The following is a 22,290-nucleotide window of genomic DNA, read 5'->3' as shown; positions in this document are numbered from 1 at the left end:
TTCAGGCCCTGAATAAATGTCTAAATCCTGATTGGAGTATCACTATAAATAATTCTACATGATAAAAAGAAGGCTTTAAAAAGATTGGTATCGGTGATCGTATCGGCAGATACTGCTTTCTGTGATCAGCCTCAAAAATCCTGATCGGAGCACCCCTACTAAATACCTTTTCAAGTTAATCAAATCTGCAAGTTATGCCAGTGGGTTAGATGTTATTGGCTGTTGTCTTAATACATTTTTTGAGCGTCTTGTGCCAGGAAAGTCTGACCTGCTGTGTTTTTCTGAGGTAATTGAGGGAAACTAAGGATGTTCAAGTGCTCTATTAAAGGTGGGGTAAGCGATTTTTCAAAAATCAAATAGCAAAACAAACTTGTAGCCAATCAACAGTAAGGGGCATGTCTACTCATGATGTGGAGGAGAGAGAGTTCAGTGCACAGGACGGACATTAGCCGAGCCGAGCAACAGAAAGATAGAGATGGTGGTTAAAAACTAAAGAGGAAAACGTCTGCGGAACAAACGAAGGCTTAAGACAATAAGGCAAGAAGTAGAACCCGTGTAAATATCGAATCAGCTTTCCAGCGCTGGAGAGAACTCAAGGAGCGGAAGGCCTGCGATTGGACGCAGAGGTTGCTTTGTTTCTTCTCGATAGGTGAGTAACACCGCAACAGCTAAAGTCTGTCTAGTACACTGGACGCGACAAAGCGACCATTGAAAATAATTTGAAATTTGTGTCAATGCTCTGCAAGGAGGAATGGCAGAGGATCCCCAAGTCCAGGTGTGAAAAACTTGTTGCATCTTTCCCAAAAAGACTCATGGCTGTATTAGATCAAAAGGGTGCTTCTACTAAATACTGAGCAAAGGGTCTGAATACTTAGGACCATGTGATATTTCAGTTTTTCTTTTTTAATAAATCTGCAAAAATGTCAACAATTCTGTGTTTTTCTGTCAATATGGAGTGCTGTGTGTACATTAATGAGGAAAAAAAATTAACTTAAATGATTTTAGCAAATGGCTGCAATATAACAAAAAGTGAAAAATGTAAGGGGGTCTGAATACTTTCCGTACCCACTGTATATCTATGGTGTAAACAGCATCACTGATTATGAGTTCTATAGTATTTTGTCACGCCGGTGTAGACACGGTATAATATTGGTTTTGCTTTTTCACAGAACTAATCGCTGCCTGGGTTGCGTACGTATATGTGGGGCGGAGCTATCAAAATAGGGGCGAGACCCTTTTGGGGTAGGGGCGTGTTTGTTTTGGTGATTTCAAATCAAAAATCGCTTCCCCCACCTTTAAATGATGGAAGTGTTTTTGTCTCTCCTCTTATCTTTCAGGATCTTTCTGATCTTTCAGGATGCATAGCCTCTGTGTGCTTGTAAAAAAGATTAGCTTGTTAGTGACTGTTGCCATTTGTACTTCTAATAACTGAAGGGACTTCTGGGAATGTTCTTTAACTTTTTTCCTGTGTAGATTAGGCTATACAGTACTTACTAGTTTTTACATGCAAAAACATACATTTGCCAGAATTTTGAAGTAAAATTTTATGTGATGTTAAATAATTAACACATTTTCAACATTTAGCTATGGTAACCAGTTAACAGGTATTTACTGTAGCATTTGTACAGTATTTTTCTGTACAAATTACCACCATCCTTTTTTGTGCATATGTTGTAATTTAGCCCTGTTGAGCTAGTTCATCAATATTCCGTGGAAATTACTGAATGTTACTACGGAAAATACAAAACAAAAATCAAAACAGCACTTTTACCATTTGAATTGAATTGTTCAATTGCATTGTGTAATGCCAAAAGGTTGATTAAAATACATGATTAAAAATAATGAAAAATGTTAGTGTTATCCTCTATTATAATTTTGAAATCATTATTGACCAAAAATGTCCAATTAGTTAGATACATATTCAAGATTGCCAATTGAATGTGGTTCTAGAACAAAGTTCGAATTCATAGATACTAAACACGGTATATGTAAGGTTATATGAATGAGTGGTTTATCGTAAGCATGGATAAAAATAGTCTATAATACAACAGATTAATACAAAACAGCAATAATATACACAATGGCCTGAAGAATATGTGTGTTCATTCAAAGAAAGGTTTTCCTATGAATTAATTAGTAGAAAAGTCAATTTCTACTGTGCATTTGTGCCTCTTGCTTCTGGAGAATGCAGCTGAGAGTCTGCTCGCATTCCACAAGGTTGTAAATGTATCGGGTTACCATGAAACCAGGGTCCTGTTCGGCGTCCTGGGGTGTTACAGAGTATTTGTGAAATCTAGCTAACAAAATATATATTGTGTGTTTGAGTGGTCCAGACGCTACATCAGTAAGGAGTCTTGTTTAAAATGTGTGCCTCAGATCCATTTTAATCTATAGTGTGTGTGACATGTAGTCATTGATTTTTCTTCAAAAGATCAATTCTTTTGAAATTGATCTTGAAAAGATCAATTCTTAGAAAGGTTCACAGGGTCAAAGAGAAATCTGAAATAATTTAGGAAGCATTCTCCCTTTGTGAAGTTAAGGTTTGTGAAGATTTAATTGTCATTGGTATATAATACATTAATTCAAATTAAAGCAAATAAAACTTGTCTCCTTTTACTAGCTCCAAAATTTGGGGATCAACCCAGCCAACATCGGGTTCAGCACCCTGACGATGGAGTCTGATAAGTTCATCTGTATCCGGGAGAAGGTCGGAGATCAGGCACAGGTGGTGATCATCGACATGGCAGACCCAAACACCCCCATCCGCAGGCCCATCTCTGCAGATAGCGCCATAATGAACCCTGCGAGCAAAGTCATTGCACTTAAAGGTAGGAGATATAAATGATTAATTCCAGGGATAGTCATATTAACCTAATTGTAATGACTACTGCATTTTTAGCTCAACTGAACCATAGGACTGATCCAATCCATTGTTGTTTTAACTAGAAAATAAGTGTGTTGTTTTCTTAGCTTCATTCATTCACCCAGAGTTCATTTTTAGTTTAAATTACACTAGACCAATTTCTGTAACAAGTGTTTTTTTGCATTTTCCTCATTATAGGCTACATCTTAGCTTACAGTAACATGATATGTTGTGTATTTTCTGTCATGCAGCCATAATTGCTTTGTCTTTTTGTTTTGTTTCCTTTTTTTGTTGCTGCTTTCTCATGTGTATGCAGACGGTGAGTTAACATTTTGGTACAATGATTTGTGAAAGTTATAATCCTGTTTCTAAAATGAACATTATGTAAAGTTGCTTGGCCTCATTGCTTAACCTTGTGTAGGTGTTTCTAGAGCCTCCACTTCAAGCCAGAAAATGTAATAAATAATACTTAAGGCTACACATACACATTGTTACTGACCACATTGTTCATTATGAAATGAACATAAAACTAAAAATTTTTTAATATTTTCTGAATTCAATTGTAATGAATGTGTTATGAAAACAACGGCAGTTTCAAAATCAACAATATTGCTGTTATATAAATATAGGAGCGGTGTGCCTCAAGGTTCGGACTTAGGCCCCATGTAAATTCAAGCCACGATAGGCAATGTAAAGCAAACATGTCCTGGCATCTCTCTGATATTGTTTACATAGATAAAGACTGTTTAGCCAACAATGTACCACATAATTAACCCACTTTGGCTAAACAGGATTTAACTTTCACAAAATTCGTAGCTTGAATGTTCACATCATGTTGATTTCTGTAGACAACTTTCTCTTTCTGGGGTTTGAAATATTGTTGGGCATACATTTGCTTTTCTCTTTGTTTAATTTTAATTATTATAATTTTAAGTGCTTGCCATATTAAGTCCTTTTCTCCACCCTCACTATGTAATCTTAACATCAAGCGTCTCCATATAAATTTCAAGTCCATGTAAATGAACCTGTGTAAAGGTAGCCTTATAGATTTATGGTTCTTGTGGTAGTTCATAGTCCATTAGGTTTTAAACACTATGCAGCTTGTGTTTAGGTAGCAATTCTGTGACCAACACTGTATCAGTGTCTTAGTTGATGTTTGAATAAATATCAGTAGCCTTTACACTAAGATTGAGTTGAAAGATTTGTCATGCTATACAACTGGCTATTTTATAGTCATCTATCCAATTCTTAGCATGTTATTAATTGTAATTGCTATGTTAAACAATGTTTATGGGTGACATGGAAAAATAAATCAAATGTTCTGCTTGAACAAGGTCTATTTGTAGCATCAAACCAGTTTGCTTTGCCTTTTCAATAGAGGAAAAAAGAGCAGTGAATGAACCAGAACAGTCACTGTCGCAGTTTAAAATTAAATTAGATTAGCTTTTAATCGATTGCTTGTTTGTGGCTACAGGCCATTTTATTAGCTTATTTTGGGTTCATCACAATATCCTGTATGAATCAACCAGCAAATTTTCTGAGCAATATTTTAACCTGAAGTAATCTTGACTTGCTCGGTCCTGCTTCTGGCCTTTGTTCACTGTATATAAACAGATATGAACCAATTAATTAAGGTCTCAAGTTGAGCTTGGTTGGAATGGCACTCTATATTAAGTTAGATTTATGAAAGCAGGATTTTAACTCATTGACATGTATTTATTGTAACGTTAAGATGTTGTTGTCGTCTTCTGTTAAGTATGTTTAGGACTATTGTGCTGTTTCTTGCTCTCTTATTATGTTGAGACAATCTTGAATGTGGATTCAAATCCCTTCTATCCCTTTTTCATTTTCCAATGCTCTGGCTCCCACATTTGTCATGTGATTTGAGTGTTAGGTTGTATTATGGGAATCTATCCACACAGGCCTGAAATGTGGTGTCGGCAGGTTTCATAATCATTGTAAATAGTCATTTATGCTTCTGTCAGTGCACATAGACTAAATTCTGACCTCTACAGTAATCAGCTTCACAGCATCCTGCAATCTTAGACTAGTTCTACGTAGAGTTTAAAGTCGGCATGAAATGAAAATTCACCCAATCTATTTTCCAAATGCATGTTATTGATCTTGTTGTGAATGATTTGTGCATGTTTCTGTTTCTTCGTATTTTTGTAACCTTGATCAAACTCCGTCTATCTGTGAATACTACAGGCTTACCTCTGACAAATGCAGCACTTTTCCAATCATAGGCCACTTAACCCTTCTTTTCAAGCTAGCATTCAGATCTTCCACCATTTTTAAGTGTAACAGCCACATCTCAAAATCCAATCAACAACCGACAGGTAGAACGTGTCCCTGCCCTACATTTTTTTTTTCACTCTTTTTCGATAATCCTTGTCTCTCAGAAGTATATCATAATATAGAAGAAACAATCTGCCACCTGTTCTGTTTCATTGTTATTTTAAAGGAATAGTTCACCCAAAAATGACAATTCTGTCATTAATTACTCACCCTCATGTCGTTCCAAACCTGTAAGACCTTCGTTCATCTTCGGAACACAAATTAAGATATTTTTGATTAAATCCAAGACCTTTCTGTCCCTCCATAGACAGCAAGGGAACTACCACGGTCAAGGCACAGAAACATAGCAAGGACATCGGTAAAATAGTTAATGTAACATCAGCAGTTCAACCGTAAGTTTATGAAGCTACGAGAATACTTTTTGTGCGCAAAGAAAACAAAAATAACTACTTTATTCAACAATTCTTCTCCTCCTCATCCCGTCTGGAGTGACATGCTGCCATTACAGAGACAGTATCACAAGTCGCATGCACTCTCTTCCACATGTAAACAATGCATGCGCATGGCGCTGCTGCTTACGTAACATGCAAATGCTTCGCATGCGTTGTTTGCATGAACTGTAGCGCGCACATGCGTTGTGATACTCTCTCCACAATCACTTTGGGGAAGGTTAGGACGATTCAAAGGGCCCGATGAGGGAGGGGGTTCCCCTAAAGCCTGGATTATACTCGCCGCATCCGCACGAGCGCAAAGGTGCACGCATCGGAAATGACGTCATCGTGGAGTGGGCGGCCGTGCGCGTTGAGTGCGCAAGGCCCCTTTTCGCGTGGCGGTGTGCACGGCATTTTGTAACTTCAGGGTGACTGGCCGAACAGCCACCTCTTTGCCAACATCTTTATGAATCGCACGAAGCCTGATGTGAAGTTCAAACTCCATCTGCTGCTTTTTGAGGGACAATAATAGATTTTTTTTTCATAGGTTTTTCAAGGCTTTTTAAGTGAAGTGCATTTGAATTTTTATCGTATTTAAAAATCTAATTCATTAAGATAGGATTTTACGCTATTTGTTTAATGTTGTTCTGTATATTGTTTGAGAAATAAAAGCAAAAGCTGAGGGGTTTTTTTGTTGGTGGTGTACCATTATCGTCTTCGCAAATATAAACGATCACTACTCTAAACTGATGGTGACAGACAGTGAATAACCTCATTTTGTGATGGACGAACACAATCACCTGATCACATTTATATTAAGCACACAATTTGCGCTTGTCCATAAATTACATTTACAAAGTGAGCCTACAATACCAGAAATTTGCTTTTTTTTTCGTAAAAGTAGGTACCTGATTAATGAAATTGTTAATGAAATGATTAATTTTATTGTTGTTCAATTTAGTATTATTAGTTTCATACATATTATTTCCATATACAGTATATTGAGATTATTTGTTTTGTACAAATAATCTCAAGCTTTAAGGGGTTTTACATGGTTCTTTGATTGTAGTGTGGGTATGGTGAAGTGTAGCTACTAAAAACAGACATGTGTCCTTCAAATGAACCCACAACCTAAGCAAAGTTCTTCTCACCGCAATTTCTACCAAGGAGGACAATTCAACACAGCCCCCCCACCCCCATTATTTTGGGCTGCTGTTGTACATAAAAGCATGGCAATAGTTTATGCAATAATGTAATGTGTTAATGTGAAGGTTACTAAAATAATAGCAAATAATGATCGATATGGGGGGGGGGTCTGTAACTTTTGGGTGAACTTGACTATCAGCCTCCACATCCTGGTCAAATGGCCTCCTCGAAAGCTGGTACTATAACCATGTTGGGAAAGTAAAAAGGGGTGCATTTCATGTTGACTTTAGAAACCTTTGTGTTATTCTGCAATCCCTGTCTTAATTGTAGTGATAAGCAAAGTTTAGATTAACTGGGGCCTGAAGGAAGTAATTAGATTAGTGTTTTTATAAATTATCCATTGGACGTTAATCAGGTGAGTTGCCGCCAAATTTTCCTTTCCCATAACACATTATTCGCAAGTCACAGTGTACAGTAAGCCTTGTGCTAAGATGAAATCAGTCTCTGATGTTTAATTTCAGTTTCATAAATTCTCTCTACACTCGCTTTTTGATTGCTTTGCTTCATTTGTCTTAACTGCTGAATGAGCTGTCATGGTGGGCTTGCCTGATGCATTTCCAGCCATGACTGACAATATTTCTACCCTGATGTCTTTTTAATCTAATTCAGTTGTTTTGTGTGTATAAATATAAAATCTTTTTATTTCTCCCAGCTGCCAAAACCCTTCAGATCTTTAACATCGAGATGAAGAGTAAGATGAAAGCCCACACCATGACTGATGATGTCACTTTCTGGAAGTGGATCTCTCTTAACACCATTGCCCTGGTGACCGATAACGCTGTCTATCATTGGAGCATGGAGGGAGACTCTCAGCCGGTCAAAGTGTTCGACAGACATTCCAGCCTGGCGGGCTGTCAAATCATTAACTACCGCACCGATGCCAAGCAGAAGTGGCTGCTGCTCATTGGCATTTCTGCTCAGGTGTCATAATCATTTTAAATAATCATTCTGGATTTTTGGTCTACAGTTACACACATTATTGCTCTTGTTCTGCACATGCTCAAGTCGTTTTTGTTATTTCTTGCTTTCATCATTTCTTGTTCTTTTAATCATTTATTTATTTTCTTTTTTTTCTGTAACTTATTTCCTTTATTATTGATTCTATATTCATTGTTATTATTAGTAGTAGTTGTATTTTATTTCCTTATTAGTTTTTGTCTGTCTTTCTTTCAGTCAAACGATGGATACTGAATCAAGGGTGTTTTTCAAATCTCTCAAGTATTCTGTTTCTTGTTGCAGCAAAACCGAGTTGTTGGTGCCATGCAGCTATACTCAGTTGAAAGGAAGGTGTCACAGCCTATCGAGGGTCATGCCGCTGGCTTTGGACAGTTCAAAATGGAGGGAAATGCAGAAGAATCCACTCTCTTCTGTTTTGCTGTGCGAGGTCAGGCAGGAGGAAAGGTGCGTTTCCGGATGTATTTATCACATTTAATTGCATTAACTAGAAATATTTTATTCAGCAAAGAGGCATACACTGTAAGTATTCATAACACAGTTGTCCTAAGAAAGAGAGGAAGTGGTCCGTGCAGGTTTTTTGGGTGTAAACTACAGTTTTTGAGGAAGAGATCATTTAACTTGCTAGTTTTAGTTTCAGATGAGTGTTTTGTTTTGTTTTTCTCCAGAGCTAATTATTGATGATCACTTAATTTGTCACTTATACTTGCATTATTTTGTGTGTATTACTTCAAAACATAAAATTAACTAAATAATTTATTATGCAGCTTCACATTATTGAAGTGGGGACGCCACCAACCGGCAACCAGCCATTCCCAAAGAAAGCTGTGGACGTGTTCTTCCCTCCAGAAGCACAAAATGACTTCCCCGTTGCCATGCAGGTATGTGGTTTCTTGGACTTTTTTCCAGTGAAAGAGGCATTACTTGGTTTCTTCTTACTTTGTTTCTTCCTTCCTCCTTTACTGGATGTCCCTTCTTTTTCAAATAAATGCTTCTCTTCTGAACTTAATATTCATCAAATAACTGTTTTCAACATTTATAATAACAAGAAATGTTTTTTGAGCACCAAATCAGCATATTAGAATGATTTTGGAAGGGTCATGTGACAGGAATTAATGGCTTCTGAGTATTCAGCTTTGCTATCAGGAATAAATTACATTATAAAATATATTCAAATATAATTTTTTTTAATCATACTGAGATTTCATAATATTACTGTTTTTACTGTATTTTTGATTAAATAAATGCAGCCATTTAAGCATAAGATAATTCTTTTAAACAAACAAAAACACAAAAATCTTATCAATTCCAAAGTTTTGAACACAAATATAAATTCATCCAGATTTGAACTGACCATATAGGAACATATTTCTCGTCACACAGATCAGCTCCAAACAGGACGTCGTATTTCTAATCACTAAATACGGTTACATTCATCTGTATGACCTGGAGACGGGCACCTGCATCTACATGAACAGAATCAGCGGAGAGACCATTTTTGTGACGGCACCCCACGAAGCCACATCTGGAATCATCGGCGTGAACAGGAAAGGACAGGTACATGCTGAACATTAAATTCAAATTAACCCAATTGGTATAAATAATGTCAAAACGGGATACATTTCTGCTGGATCTCAGAACGGTTTAAATAAACAGGTGTTCAGTATCTCAGGTGAGCCGACGCTCATGTCTGCCGGATCTCTCTGTTCACAATGCTCCATTATGAGCTTGTTAATGGATCCCTGAGCGTGTAAATAATTTTCCAGTCATGCCAGAGAAAGTCTTGAATTATTCAGTGCGTGACAGAAAGCCAATCCAAACTGTGTCACGCTGAACCTGAAGAGCACTGTTTCCTTTGTCAATAATACAGAACCTCCACCTCGGTCAACCAACAATGCCATGCAGAACATCACAAAGGTGAAAGGCATAGCGTTAATGCATTGATCGTCTGTAGGGTTATGTGTGTTTTAGTTTCATTTTGTAGAGCGTTACTTAATTGGGTTACGATAAGTTTGTCTGTTATTTAACATGGTGGTAGTAAGATCTAATATATTATGGATGGATTGGTGTTAGAATAGATGTCATGTCTGAATATGATTTAAGTTTAGGTAAAGGAAAAGGAATGCAGATCTCTCTTCCTGTCTCTTGTTTCCCCTGCTCGTACTGGCATTCTCCATCTTCCTGTCCTCTGCACCAGTCAGCACTGGTGGGTGATGAAAAGTCAGGTTCTAACCAGCTTCGTCTGCACTCGTGAGAGTAGTGACCTTGAGAGAGAACCTTCGCTGAAAATAGCTGCAAGAGGGAGACGGACTAAGAGAGAAAAAAAGTGTCAGTTATCATGTGATCTTGCAGTGGGAGGCATTGACTGGCGTCCTAAATCCTTTCACGTTAACGGAGGCAGAACCTGACCACCAATCACAGGGCGTGTAGGCAGAATGTATCATCAGCTTCTGTGACATCACACTTTGCCCTCCCTTTTTTCTTTGATCAGGCCTACTATACTGCTGTAACATGACTCTCAATGAGTTAAATATCTGGTCTATTAGTACTTCAGGCCCTAGACAGCTCATTCAGACTTGAAAAAAGTAACAGAACCACTAAACATTGTATTATGTTAACCTACTGTGTATATAAATTGCAAGTTTTGTTCTTGTATTATGGCTAAATAAAATTTGGCATAATAAATCGATTAATTTTTTTTTTTAAATCAAAAAGCAGATGCACAGTATTATTATTATTATTATTCAATTATAATATAAATTATAATAGTAATAATTAGTAATACACTACTAATAATTAGTAATATTATAAATTAACTTAGATTTGTTAATAGTTCATCTGTTTATAGTTATACTAAAAATAATAATACAATTAAAATGTGTTTCTGCTTTTTAACATAAATACATTTACATAACAGAAGCAATTAATCATGGATAGATAAAACAGTTAAATTATTAACAATAATAATTGTATTTATTGTTATAGTTATTATTGTTGTTGTCATGGTTAATAGCAATATACAAATTATTTAGAAATTATTTTTGTACACTTTTTAGTCTAAATGGTTGCATTATTTGTATTATTTTGAGTTTTTGCTACACTGCCTAAGAATGAATGAAAATGTATATATTCCAAACATTTATTATATATTATATAGCATTATATATTATTTGCCATTATATAATCCTTTTTTTTTTTTGGGATGGGTATTATCTTGTCCGACTGATAACACATACTGGGATGTACTCTGTGCAGATGTTTGTGTTGTTTGGGGTCCTCATCAGGAGTGACTCATTATTACTATCATCATTTCCTCAGGCATTGGGCTTTTATTGACGTCAATGCAGCGTTCTTCCCCCATGGACCACTGCAGCTTCTGTCTGTCACTCGCACGCACGCACAAATGTAATCTCCCGTTCACTTGCCCTCTCCTTTTCTTTCTCTCTCATTGCCTCTTTGTGGAGGAAAGCTGATAGACACAATGAGCTGCTCTATTTTTACTCCTCTCTTTAGTGTCTCTGCCTTCCTCCATCTTTGGGGGAGCTGACCCATATTGTTGGGGGATGGACGTGCGGGTTTAAGCAGAGAGTGATGTTCATCCATGCAGAATAACGCCTGTGACTTTGACCTGCTGATGCCGATCTAGAACACACAGTAGCGTACAAACGCTTACGACATGCACTTACAGCAGAGATACAGAAATTTACAGTGTGATCTTGGGCGCAAGCAGTTAAAATAGTCCCAGACTGGGGGAAAACGTTTTAATCTTGGTTGTTTATAATAAACTGGCCTCACTTGTCTAGTGTAATCCATATTCACACAAGTTAAGCATCATAAATCTGTTTTATTGGTTTGTGGATGTGTTTCAACCTAGTAGCTGAGGAAATCGTCCTTCCAGGCTTCAATATGTACTGTACCTCCAGAGAAATATTGCAGAACATTGTGCTTTGATGGGCTTTGGCAGCTTCAGCTTGTGTCTCTTGGCCAAACATCTACAGTAATATCAAACTTTAAGCATCTCTCAAACAACCTCTTGGCTGGTCCGTAATTCCTAGAGATCTCATTAGTACCATTTTATTGGAAATAAAGATACAAGATGTTTGGTCAAAGCAGTGACATATTGGTTGAAAGGGGACACCTTTTACGTCTCACTGCACTCCTGCGTCTGATCATGTTACATACTAGAGACAAGCATTAGTATGCACCTTAGCTTCAGTGTGAGGACGTCAGCTGATACGAGGTGTTACGTTTCTCATTAAGGGTCCTTCATATTATATAACAGATCACTTGTGCTGTGTGTGTGTGTGATGGATGTTCCAGCTGCTTTTATGCAGGTAAAAGTGACCAAGAAAACTACCAAGGGAATTTCCTATTTTCACCTCCTTCCTGTGAAGATGCTAAATTACATTAAAGCTCTGCTGAAAAAATTTGAGAAAAGACATTTAAAACATTGAGCAATCAATAAGAACATTTTACTATTATTAGTGAGTAATATTAGTAGCTATATTAACAAATAGATAAATTATTAACAACAAAATAGTAATGATAATAAAAATAACAGGAACAAAAATATTATTGTAATTTTAAAGGGTTAGTTCACCCAAAAATGTAAATTTACTCACCCTCAGGCAATGTAAGATGTAGGTGACTATTTTCATCAACAGACCAATAAAGAAGATTTTTAGGTGAAACCATTGTCCTTGGTAATTGATACGCTGCATGTCTCAAAAAAAAAAAAAATATATATATATATACAAGCAAGACCAAATTAATACCCATGGCTCCTGACAATACATTGAGGTCTTATGGCGCGAAACGATTCATCTGTAGTGACAATTATTGTAATTATGTAGTGAAGTGACAGTTATTTACAATATTACTACCTTTAATCCACTGCCTGGGCAAACAGTTCTCAGCACGCTCACGACTGTCTGTAGCACAAACTTCCGTTGGCATAATAACGTATGTGTGGGCACAAACTCAAACATAAGCTGATGCTGTTTGTTAACAACGGAGAGTGAGGACTCATGTGGAGACCTTCACCAGCGGTACCAACGTCTAAAGCTCACAATGTAAAAGTTACAATGGATGATGATTTCAATGTGAAAGAGGATGACATGGAATTTTATGCACAGCCCTACTTGTTCGAACCAAAATACTCCGACCAAGAACTGAGAGAGATGATCAAGAACACACGTGAGCTTATGCTGTTTGTTTACAACGAGAGTGAGGACATTTCTCAATCTGTTTAATTCAAAAAGCTTACTGTTCGTGTGTTAGAGTTGTTCATTCACCTCTATTTTTCTGATCTGGCTCTCTGTATGTAATAGAAATGTACTCTGAAAGATTAAATGTCTCATTTTGTCTGACCTTCCTTTTGGTCGTTCTGAAGGTAAATTACTAATTGCAAACATAAATCTCAAACTTTATCACTCCATTTTGTGTGTGTGTGTGTGTTTCGTAGGTGTTGTCAGTGTGTGTTGAGGAGGAGAACATCATCCAGTACATCACCAATGTGCTGCAGAATCCAGACCTGGCTTTACGGATGGCGGTCCGAAATAATCTTGCAGGAGCCGAGGAGCTGTTTGGCCGCAAGTTTAACAACCTCTTTGCCGCAGGAAACTACTCTGAGGCAGCTAAAGTGGCCGCTAATGCTCCAAAGGTGAGTAGGGCTGATTATTTTTGTAATGTGATGTTTAATAATAACATATTTTAAATTAAATAGAATAATTTATTATAATTAATTTAAACAAAGCACTTTTTTATAATAATTATATTATAGTAAACATTTTAGCATTATTATATAATACTTCTCTTCACTTCTTGTTTATCTCAGGGTATCCTGCGCACTCCTGACACCATCCGTCGGTTCCAGGGCGTCCCGGCTCAGCCCGGCCAGACATCCCCACTCCTGCAATATTTCGGGATCCTGCTGGACCAGGGCCAGCTCAACAAGTTTGAGTCTCTGGAGCTGTGCAGACCAGTCCTTCAGCAGGGCCGCAAACAGCTTCTGGAGAAATGGCTGAAGGAGGACAAGGTATGTGGAGGAGGTCCCAGGGGAGATGGTTATCTCCACACACAGCCACAAGAGCCTCTTCCTCTGTACGCATGCATGTGTGTGTGTGTTTGTGCGAGAGGCTCAGGGAACAGGGTGTGTTCTTCGTATGTGTTTTTCTTCTTCCATAAACAGAAAGAATGCCTCCATATTTTTGTGACAAAGAAGGGGTCTGTGTGAAAACAGACTGTGTGGATTGTGAGAACAACTGTGTTTGTGTGTGAATGTGTGTGTCTGTTATCTAAGATGTTTGCTTTAGATGTGATGTCATGTGTTTGTTATGTGGGGCAAGGGGTATTTGGGTTTTTTCCTTCTAAAGCACAGAGGAAAGTCTTGGGTTTCATTCCAGTCTGTTTTTTACAATCCGCACTTAAAAGAACTGAAATAAAATGTTCTTTCTCATAGCCTCAACAAGTTACATCTCTCGACTTGGTTTATTGATTGAACTGATGTGATTTGTTGTCCCACAACCATGATTTATTTAAAGAGTTAAGGACCATGATGCTATGCTCAGTCCTGAAATATTCCTGAAATAACGGAAAAATACATGCAAAGATCACTATACCAAATCAAGTTTTCCTTGTATTCATTTCAACCTTACAATTGGACCCTCCTTCACAACCATTTTTTAAAAATTTGGGGTCAGTGGTTTTTTTTTTATATAATTTTTTTTTTTCTTTTATTCAGCAAGGATGCATTAAATTTACCAGAAATTACAGTAAAAAAACTTTCATAATGTTACAATTGATTTATATTTGAAATAAATGCTTTTTAACAATCTATTCATCAGATAATCCTGATATAAAAGCATTTCTAGTGCTCCTCCAACACAACTGCGTTTCATCATTGATGATGATGATAAATGTTATTTGAACACCAAATCAGCATATTAGAATGATTTCTAAAGGATCATGTGATACTCACTGAAGATACTTTTTTGTGAATCATTTTGCCAAAAGAACCGGTTCTTAAGAATCAAATTACTTTGAATTCACACCGCATTCTTAAATTGTATTTAACCTTAATGGTCAATTTCTGTTGTTTCTCTTCAGCTTGAGTGCTCAGAGGAGTTGGGCGACTTGGTGAAGTCTGTGGACCCCACTCTTGCTCTTAGTGTCTACCTGAGGGCCAACGTACCCAACAAAGTCATTCAGTGTTTTGCAGAAACCGGCCAGTTCCCCAAGATTGTCCTGTATGCCAAAAAGGTATGATGACTGATCAGTCAATTTGAAGTTTAAAAAGTATTGAATTAATTAAAATAGACACACTCATACCTCATTTGGCGTTTATAGGTGGGCTACACCCCAGACTGGATCTTTCTGCTGAGGAACGTGATGCGGATCAGTCCGGATCAGGGTCTGCAGTTTGCTCAGATGCTCGTTCAGGATGAGGAACCGCTGGCTGACATCACACAGGTCAGGAACAGAGGAGGAGAAGAGAAGAAAGGAGTGGGAGGTTGAGAAGAAAGATTTCAAATGATTTAGAGAGAAACCATGTGACCCAGAGGCTGTTTGTTAAGACTCAAATTTAGGAGCTCTGAAAGACGTTCACTGAAAAATGTGTTTTTCTCCCAGATCGTTGATGTGTTTATGGAGTATAACCTGGTCCAGCAGTGCACGTCCTTCCTTTTGGATGCTCTGAAAAACAACCGCCCATCTGAAGCTCCACTGCAGACCCGTCTGCTGGAAATGAACCTGATGCATGCACCACAGGTACACACTGCACACTGAAAAGCATCTGGATTGTCATTGTGTTAGACAATTTTCAAGCAAAACGGTCTCTTGCAGGTTGCAGATGCCATCCTAGGAAATCAGATGTTCACTAACTACGATCGTGCCCACATTGCCCAGCTGTGTGAGAAGGCAGGGCTTCTGCAGAGAGCTTTAGAGCACTATACTGACCTGTACGACATCAAACGAGCTGTCGTACACACACACCTGCTCAACCCGGAGGTACCCAGCAAGTTCTTTTTTATCATACTGAATTGAAGTGTGACCTTCTTTTTCATTCTGTCTCTCTTCGTTTTGCACTCTGTTAATGTCTGCAGTGGCTGGTGAACTTTTTTGGCGCTCTGTCAGTGGAGGACTCTCTGGAGTGTCTAAGAGCCATGCTGTCCGCTAACATCAGGCAGAACCTTCAGATCTGTGTCCAGGTGGCCTCCAAGTATCATGAGCAGCTATCTACCCAGGCGCTCACTGAGCTTTTCGAGTCTTTCAAGAGTTTTGAGGGTAAGAACTAGATTCCTCATAATTTATTAACCTGTGATGTCACTGGAAACACTTTGACATGGGACAGCTCGGAAATATCAGGGAATCTTAAAAGTTTCTTTTTTTTTTTTTGTCAAGAAAAGTCTGTTTTAAAAGGGTCATATGATGCTTTTTTAAAGATCATTATTTTGTGCATTTGGTGTAACAGAATATGTTGACATGCTTTAATGTTAAAAAAACACATTATTTTTCAAATACTGTACATTATTGTAGGTCCTCTATGCCCCGCCTCTCTCAAACGCTTCGTTTTCTACAAAGTCCCTCCTTCCGACAAGCGCAGTCTGCTCTGATTGGCCAGCTGTCCCAGTGCATTGTGATTGGCCGAATACCGCAAGCACTCGTCAGAAATGTAACGCCCCTATCCATAATCGCAGCTTCATCTTTCAAAATAAATGTAAAGACAGAGCCCGAAAGGGGAACAGAGTTGCGTGACAGACGTATGTGTGTGGTATGTGTGCAGTACACAAGCCACGGTTAAGACAGCTGACTCCACTCCCCCAAACAGTAGCTGATTCAGAAGCGCCGGATTGTCATAGCAAAGTCAGAATTACCTCCTCTCCTAGGTTCACGAAACGGTCGTCCATAAAATGCATTGCTGTTCTGTTGTAAGTAGTCTTAAAGATTTCTAAATGCATCTACTTCCGGAAGGCAAAATAAAGTGCTTTTGCTTTCACCTAGAAATGCACAGCGTTTCCCTGACATGGCTGCTTCAACACTAACTGTGGTTACTGAAACCACGCCTTCTTTCTTTGCGTGCACATTTGGGCGGCATTATGCAAATATTTCCACATAGTGAGGTAGATATGTGGGGGTGTGTTAGAACGAGCCATTTTAGGGGGGCGTGGCAGAGTCTTAACTTTGATAAAGAATATCTCTTTGGTTTTGAGACTTTAGTCTTTGCAACTTCAGGGATCTTATCTATGCACAATCAGCTTGTAACACTCCAAAGAGAAAGGAAAACTTGAAATCGCATCATATGACCCCTTTAAGTGATTTAACGAACTAATCAACAAATTTGTTAGCTAAAACCAATAACCTTATCCAATAAACACAAACAGCTTTAAAGTTCATAAAGTACATTAAAAAAACAATAAGACTGAATAAAAAGGGTTGGATAAACACAACATTTTTTCTGCATATGAATCCCACTTGAAGTATACATTACCCATGTAGTTTCTTCTGGTATATCTGGCAGGCCTAAGAATTCTGTTGGCAGGCATTGCTAGAAAGTCACTCTTGAGTGTATTTAAACTTGTACGTAAACACTCGTGGTCACTCTGCTGGTTGCCTTTCATAGTGCAGACACAATTTGACTGGTGTCTTGGCCGTAAAATGGCTCTGTTCTGTGTGTGGAGCAGCATGTAGCCTTCCGTTCTGGGCTAAGTAGGACAAAAGGTTTGGCAATCAGAGCAGGCAGCGGCACAGGGCCTGCGGCCACCCACAATCCCTCAGGCTTTTCATATGACGAGAATGCTTTTGACAAGAAGCAAAATTGTAATGGAAACGCAATGCTCATGCAGATGTAGCGGCCTAATCTGTAATTTAAAGGGTTTGTGCACCCTTTCATCATTTACTCACCCTCATGTCATCCCAAACCCATTTGGCTTTCCTCTGTGGAACATAAAATATTTTAAAAGAACAAAAATCCCATTAAAGTATCACACAAAATCTGCATATACGAAACGTGTAGATCAAACCGTAACCACAATCAGATGTCTGTCCAGTAACAGTCAAGCGTCATTTGTTGTTCTGTGCTGGCTGCAGGTCTGTTCTACTTCCTTGGCTCGATTGTGAACTTCAGCCAGGACTCAGAGGTGCATTTCAAATACATCCAGGCCGCATGCAAGACGGGCCAAATCAAAGAAGTGGAGCGGATCTGTCGGGAAAGCAACTGCTATGACCCTGAACATGTCAAGAACTTTCTCAAGGTACTGCCAAGACTCTGTCAGTGAAACCCCTCGAAATGATCCATAGCTGACCACAAAAAGCACATTATATTCTCTAGTTTCTCATCTGTTAAAACTCTTTCCATCTTTTTTCCTCGTTATATTTCCTGCTTTGTTCTCTTCTACTGATCTGTCTTTTATCATTTACATGCAAGCCTTTTGCAATTTCAGATGCAAGCGGACAAAATTGTAACAGATTTTTTAAAGGAAATGTCTGTTTGATCCTTGTCATTTTATGATAAAGGAATATTCTGGGTTTAATAAAAGTTCTATTAGCTCTATAAACACCATTTGCGGCAAATGTCAATGTCAGTTACCACTGAAAAAAAGGAATATTTAAACAGTTTAAAATTCAACACAAATTATGGTAACTAAATACTGTTAAAATAAATATTAAATATGCATGGAAACAAGCCACAAGATTGAAACCTTCATAATGATCTCAAATTAAGCTCTTTTAATAGCATTTGTGGCATCATGTTGATAAGCGCATTAAATAATTGTAACTAATCTTTACTTGTTTTAAGAATTTGTATCTTTTTATTTACTTTTTTTATAATTTATTTATTCATTATTATACAGACAAGGTTAGTAAGTGATTCCATCAAAATAGTCTCATGCTAAAATAAACATTTGCTTAATTTTAATAATTGCACATAAAATCACTTACTAGCCTTGTGTGTGTTAACTCAATATTCCAACTTCGTTTGATGACGTAATGGCCACAGGAATTATGTCAGAAATGCATAACCAGAAATTCATCTACTTTGAAGGTTATTTCTAAGTCAAAAGAGCGATTTGGAAAATTCTCCAGCTCAAATAATAAACCGTTTTTACTGAATAATTCAATAAATTGTTTCAACAAAAATACCAGCTTCAGATTTCTGCTTCTAAACCCTCAGGAACCCTGACTTGGTGTACATCCATTGGACGCGTTTTACTGTGAAAATAGAATAAATAATAATAATAAAATAATTGAAAAAAATATAGAAAATAAAATTTTAATTTAAGATAAAAAAAAAATAAGGATGAGTTGAAATTATTTTATGTGGTAGTCAACAAATGCTATTAAAAGAGATTGATTTATATTGGATTCAGTACATTGTTTTAGTGTCATAGAAATTGAATAAACATATGCACAATAAAACAGAACATTTAATATCTTGGAAGTTTGGGGGAAGATCCAATACAGGTTTTCTTCTCTTTTTATTAACAAATGATCCCCATTTAGATCAGGCTTCCTATTTAGGATTTCTAGTTTTAGGGAGTTGATCTCACTCTTTTATCCTGATGGCGGCTGTTGTTATCTCCTGTGCTTTACCCTGTACTTATGGGATGCTCAGGACTTGTATCAGGTAAATTAACCCTAAGTACTACAAGACTCTCTTTACTTTATTCCCTTCTCTTTTCTTTTGTCATCCCTTCTTTTCTCCTAGTGGTCAGTTGAAGGATTAATACTGGGATTGGTGTGTGCGATGCACATACAGGGAGGTTTCGAAAAGCATTGACTGCTGGGAACAACCCTCTCTTGGCCTGAACTTGAAATCGTAGCGAGTGACCGGGCTGAGATTGCGTTTGTGGTTTTGTGGTAGTGTGTTGATGTGTGTTTGGCTGTGGTTGATTTGTGGTGACCATGTTCTGCAGAAATGGAAGCCTCAGGTCTTTTTCAGAATCTATTCCACCAGAGTCAGACCTTATAAAGTTGACTTCTCTGTTGGACTCTGCCAGCTTCAAAGGGTGGATCCGGAAAGCCAAGTTTTGTGGAATGATTTTGAGACTTGTTCAAGTTTAATATAGTCTTGTTTAAGGCTTCACTGCAAATGTTCAGCCTCTGTAAATATCTGAAGACACGCTTAATGTGTTGAAGGTTGTGGAGGTTGATTTGTGATGTTTCTTTGGAGTGAATTGTACAATCCCAGTTCATTAATCCTGTATGTGTTGTAAACTGTACTGTGGCAAAATAAGTTTTAAATGTTTTAGCCAGCAGGGGGAGTAGTACTGCCACCTCAAAAGTTTGACATGATCCAAGCCTTGTTTTCAGTTATAGACCTTCTTTTAACCACTAACCACACAATTCTTCAAAAAAACATATTTTGTGGACTACTCAATTACCCTCGAATCATGTTTGTAACATTCTCAATTTGTCATGGTTAATTTTTTTTTATTGCTTTAACATATATATATATATTTTTTTTTTATCTTTAAATTGTGAATTATAAGGTAGTTTTTGATAGAACTTGTTTTAAATATTAATTACTTGGTAGGTTTTTATAGAACTAGTTTGTATTGCTTTAATGTTTACTTGTTAAATTATGAATTAGGTTTTTGTAGAACTCGTTTTTATGGCCTTAAAGGTGCTGTATGTCGGATTGACACCGAGTGGTTGAACTAGGTATTGCAGTCCAAATTCAAAATATTGAAGAGGGGTTTTTTTCACCCGGCCCCTCCTCCTCAGACTTGATGCACAGGCAGGTTGCCAGATTGAGGGCACCAACAGGAACGAGCGCACATGACGATGAATGAAATTAAATGCGCTGTGTTTTCCGCCAACTGGCAACCCGGGGTGCCGAAATACAATTGGGTAAACTGGCAGTGGGTGGGTTTCACAAGCCAAAACAGACGACATTCCGGCCCGGAACGCACATTTTCAAATGAGAATAACTGACTGTAGCATTGTTTTTCAGATAAACAAGTATGTTAACTTAGCATGTTTCTTAAATATATGCAAACATATTATGGTATTTTTATGTTTTAGTAGAGTCAAAAACTTACATACAGCACCTTTAATATTTACTTTTATAAATATGATTTACTTGGTAGGTTTTTGTAGAATTAGTTTGTATTGCTTTAATGTTTACTTTTTTAAATTATGAATTAGGTTTTTGTAGAACTAGTTTTTATGGCCTTAATATTTACTTTTTTAAATCTGATTTACTTGGTAGGTTTTTATAGAACTAGTTTGTATTGCTTTTAAATTATTCTTTTTTTTATTATTTACTTGGAAGTTTTTATACAACTAGTTTTTTTTTATTGCTTTAATATTTCCTTTTTTAAATTATGAACTACTCAGTAGGTTTTTGTAGAACTAATCATTCTCAGTAATTTTAGTCAACAAATACAGTTAAATCTGTTTCATAAACTTAAAACAGCTTTTTCATCCTTTAAGTTATGTAATTTTAAATCTTATACTGAATAATTAATTAAATGTTTTGAATAAAAATTCATTTTAGAATTTACTCTTAAACTTTAAAAATCAACTGGAGTCTTTTGCAGATTTGACTGTATTATTGAACTGACGTTATCTTCTCATCTCCCCAACGTTTGACTGACAGGAAGCTAAACTCACGGACCAGCTCCCTCTCATTATTGTGTGTGATCGCTTTGACTTCGTCCATGATCTTGTACTCTACCTGTACCGAAACAACCTGCAGAAGTACATCGAAATCTACGTGCAAAAGGTGAGTAACCTTTACTTACCGCTCACATTAGAGCCCTGCACGGGCCTCAAATTTAGGCCCTAGCCCGAGACGCTCAGGCCCTAGCCCGGCCCGTGTCCAACAGTTTATCAAAATTACCGGCCTGAGCGCATCTTTTTTTCCCCTTCTCCCAAAACAGCTTATACTACTGTTTCAGCTATTAAAATAGTTCAGTTTTGTATGTAATAGCAAAGTGATTATATTTAGTTTCATTTTTTATGAAGTTAAATTTTTTTTTAAACGTTTCGAGCATTTTTTGTTCGTTAAATATAAGTTTTTGTTTTTTAAAAGTAACAACCAAGCGACCAGTGGCAGACAGTGAGCCTATGTTTGATCAATTTAGCCCAGGATGGGCAAACTTGGCCCTTCCAGGGCACTTTCCTGCAGAGATTTGATCCAACCCTGATAAAACTCACCTGCCTGTAGCCTTCTAGTAGTCTTGAAGACAATGATTAGCTGGTTCTGGTGTTTTTGATTAGGGTTGGAGCTAAACTCTGAAGGAAAGTGGCCTGGAAGGGCCAAGTTTGCCCACCCCTGATTTAGCCTTCTCAAATCATCACGACTTGCCTAAAATAAAATCTATAGATATAAAACAGTTCAAGCATATAACAATGTTTAAACGTTAACCTAGATAAATGTGCGCTATATCCAATAGTTTGTGCGGAGAGTGGAAGCTAAAGTGCGCTTGGCAGGACATGGAGGCGTCAGCGCAATCACTTGCATTTTTTTCAGTGGATACGCCGTCATTTTTGCTCATAAAGGTAAGAGTAATACATCATTCGTAACTGTAAAGG

General features: G+C 37.4%; 1 protein-coding gene across 4 annotated transcripts in view; it reads left to right on the top strand.

The window, feature by feature from the left end:
• Nucleotides 1–22,290, top strand: part of LOC107548879 (clathrin heavy chain 1-like) — a 58,778-nt gene that overhangs the window by 21,345 nt on the left and 15,143 nt on the right. The window contains exons 2-17 of one of the 4 annotated variants that reach the window (XM_016229721.1): nucleotides 2,621–2,828; nucleotides 3,180–3,182; nucleotides 7,451–7,719; nucleotides 8,038–8,199; nucleotides 8,520–8,633; nucleotides 9,136–9,309; nucleotides 13,217–13,414; nucleotides 13,589–13,789; nucleotides 14,860–15,012; nucleotides 15,100–15,222; nucleotides 15,382–15,519; nucleotides 15,595–15,759; nucleotides 15,855–16,035; nucleotides 17,839–18,002; nucleotides 19,364–19,375; nucleotides 21,353–21,478. In XM_016229721.1, coding sequence (XP_016085207.1) covers nucleotides 2,621–2,828; nucleotides 3,180–3,182; nucleotides 7,451–7,719; nucleotides 8,038–8,199; nucleotides 8,520–8,633; nucleotides 9,136–9,309; nucleotides 13,217–13,414; nucleotides 13,589–13,789; nucleotides 14,860–15,012; nucleotides 15,100–15,222; nucleotides 15,382–15,519; nucleotides 15,595–15,759; nucleotides 15,855–16,035; nucleotides 17,839–18,002; nucleotides 19,364–19,375; nucleotides 21,353–21,478 — 2,391 coding nt within the window. The remainder of the gene's footprint in view (nucleotides 1–2,620; nucleotides 2,829–3,179; nucleotides 3,183–7,450; nucleotides 7,720–8,037; nucleotides 8,200–8,519; nucleotides 8,634–9,135; nucleotides 9,310–13,216; nucleotides 13,415–13,588; nucleotides 13,790–14,859; nucleotides 15,013–15,099; nucleotides 15,223–15,381; nucleotides 15,520–15,594; nucleotides 15,760–15,854; nucleotides 16,036–17,838; nucleotides 18,003–19,363; nucleotides 19,376–21,352; nucleotides 21,479–22,290) is intronic. The other 3 variants (XM_016229722.1, XM_016229723.1, XM_016229724.1) reach the window with 3 other exon arrangements.

This window comes from Sinocyclocheilus grahami, unplaced genomic scaffold (genome assembly GCF_001515645.1).
Source record: "Sinocyclocheilus grahami isolate Dianchi unplaced genomic scaffold, SAMN03320097.WGS_v1.1 scaffold356.1, whole genome shotgun sequence".
Taxonomy (NCBI): Eukaryota; Metazoa; Chordata; class Actinopteri; order Cypriniformes; family Cyprinidae; genus Sinocyclocheilus; species Sinocyclocheilus grahami.
The sequence above is the reverse complement of the archived record's forward strand: the minus strand, read 5'-3'. Positions and strand labels throughout refer to the sequence as shown.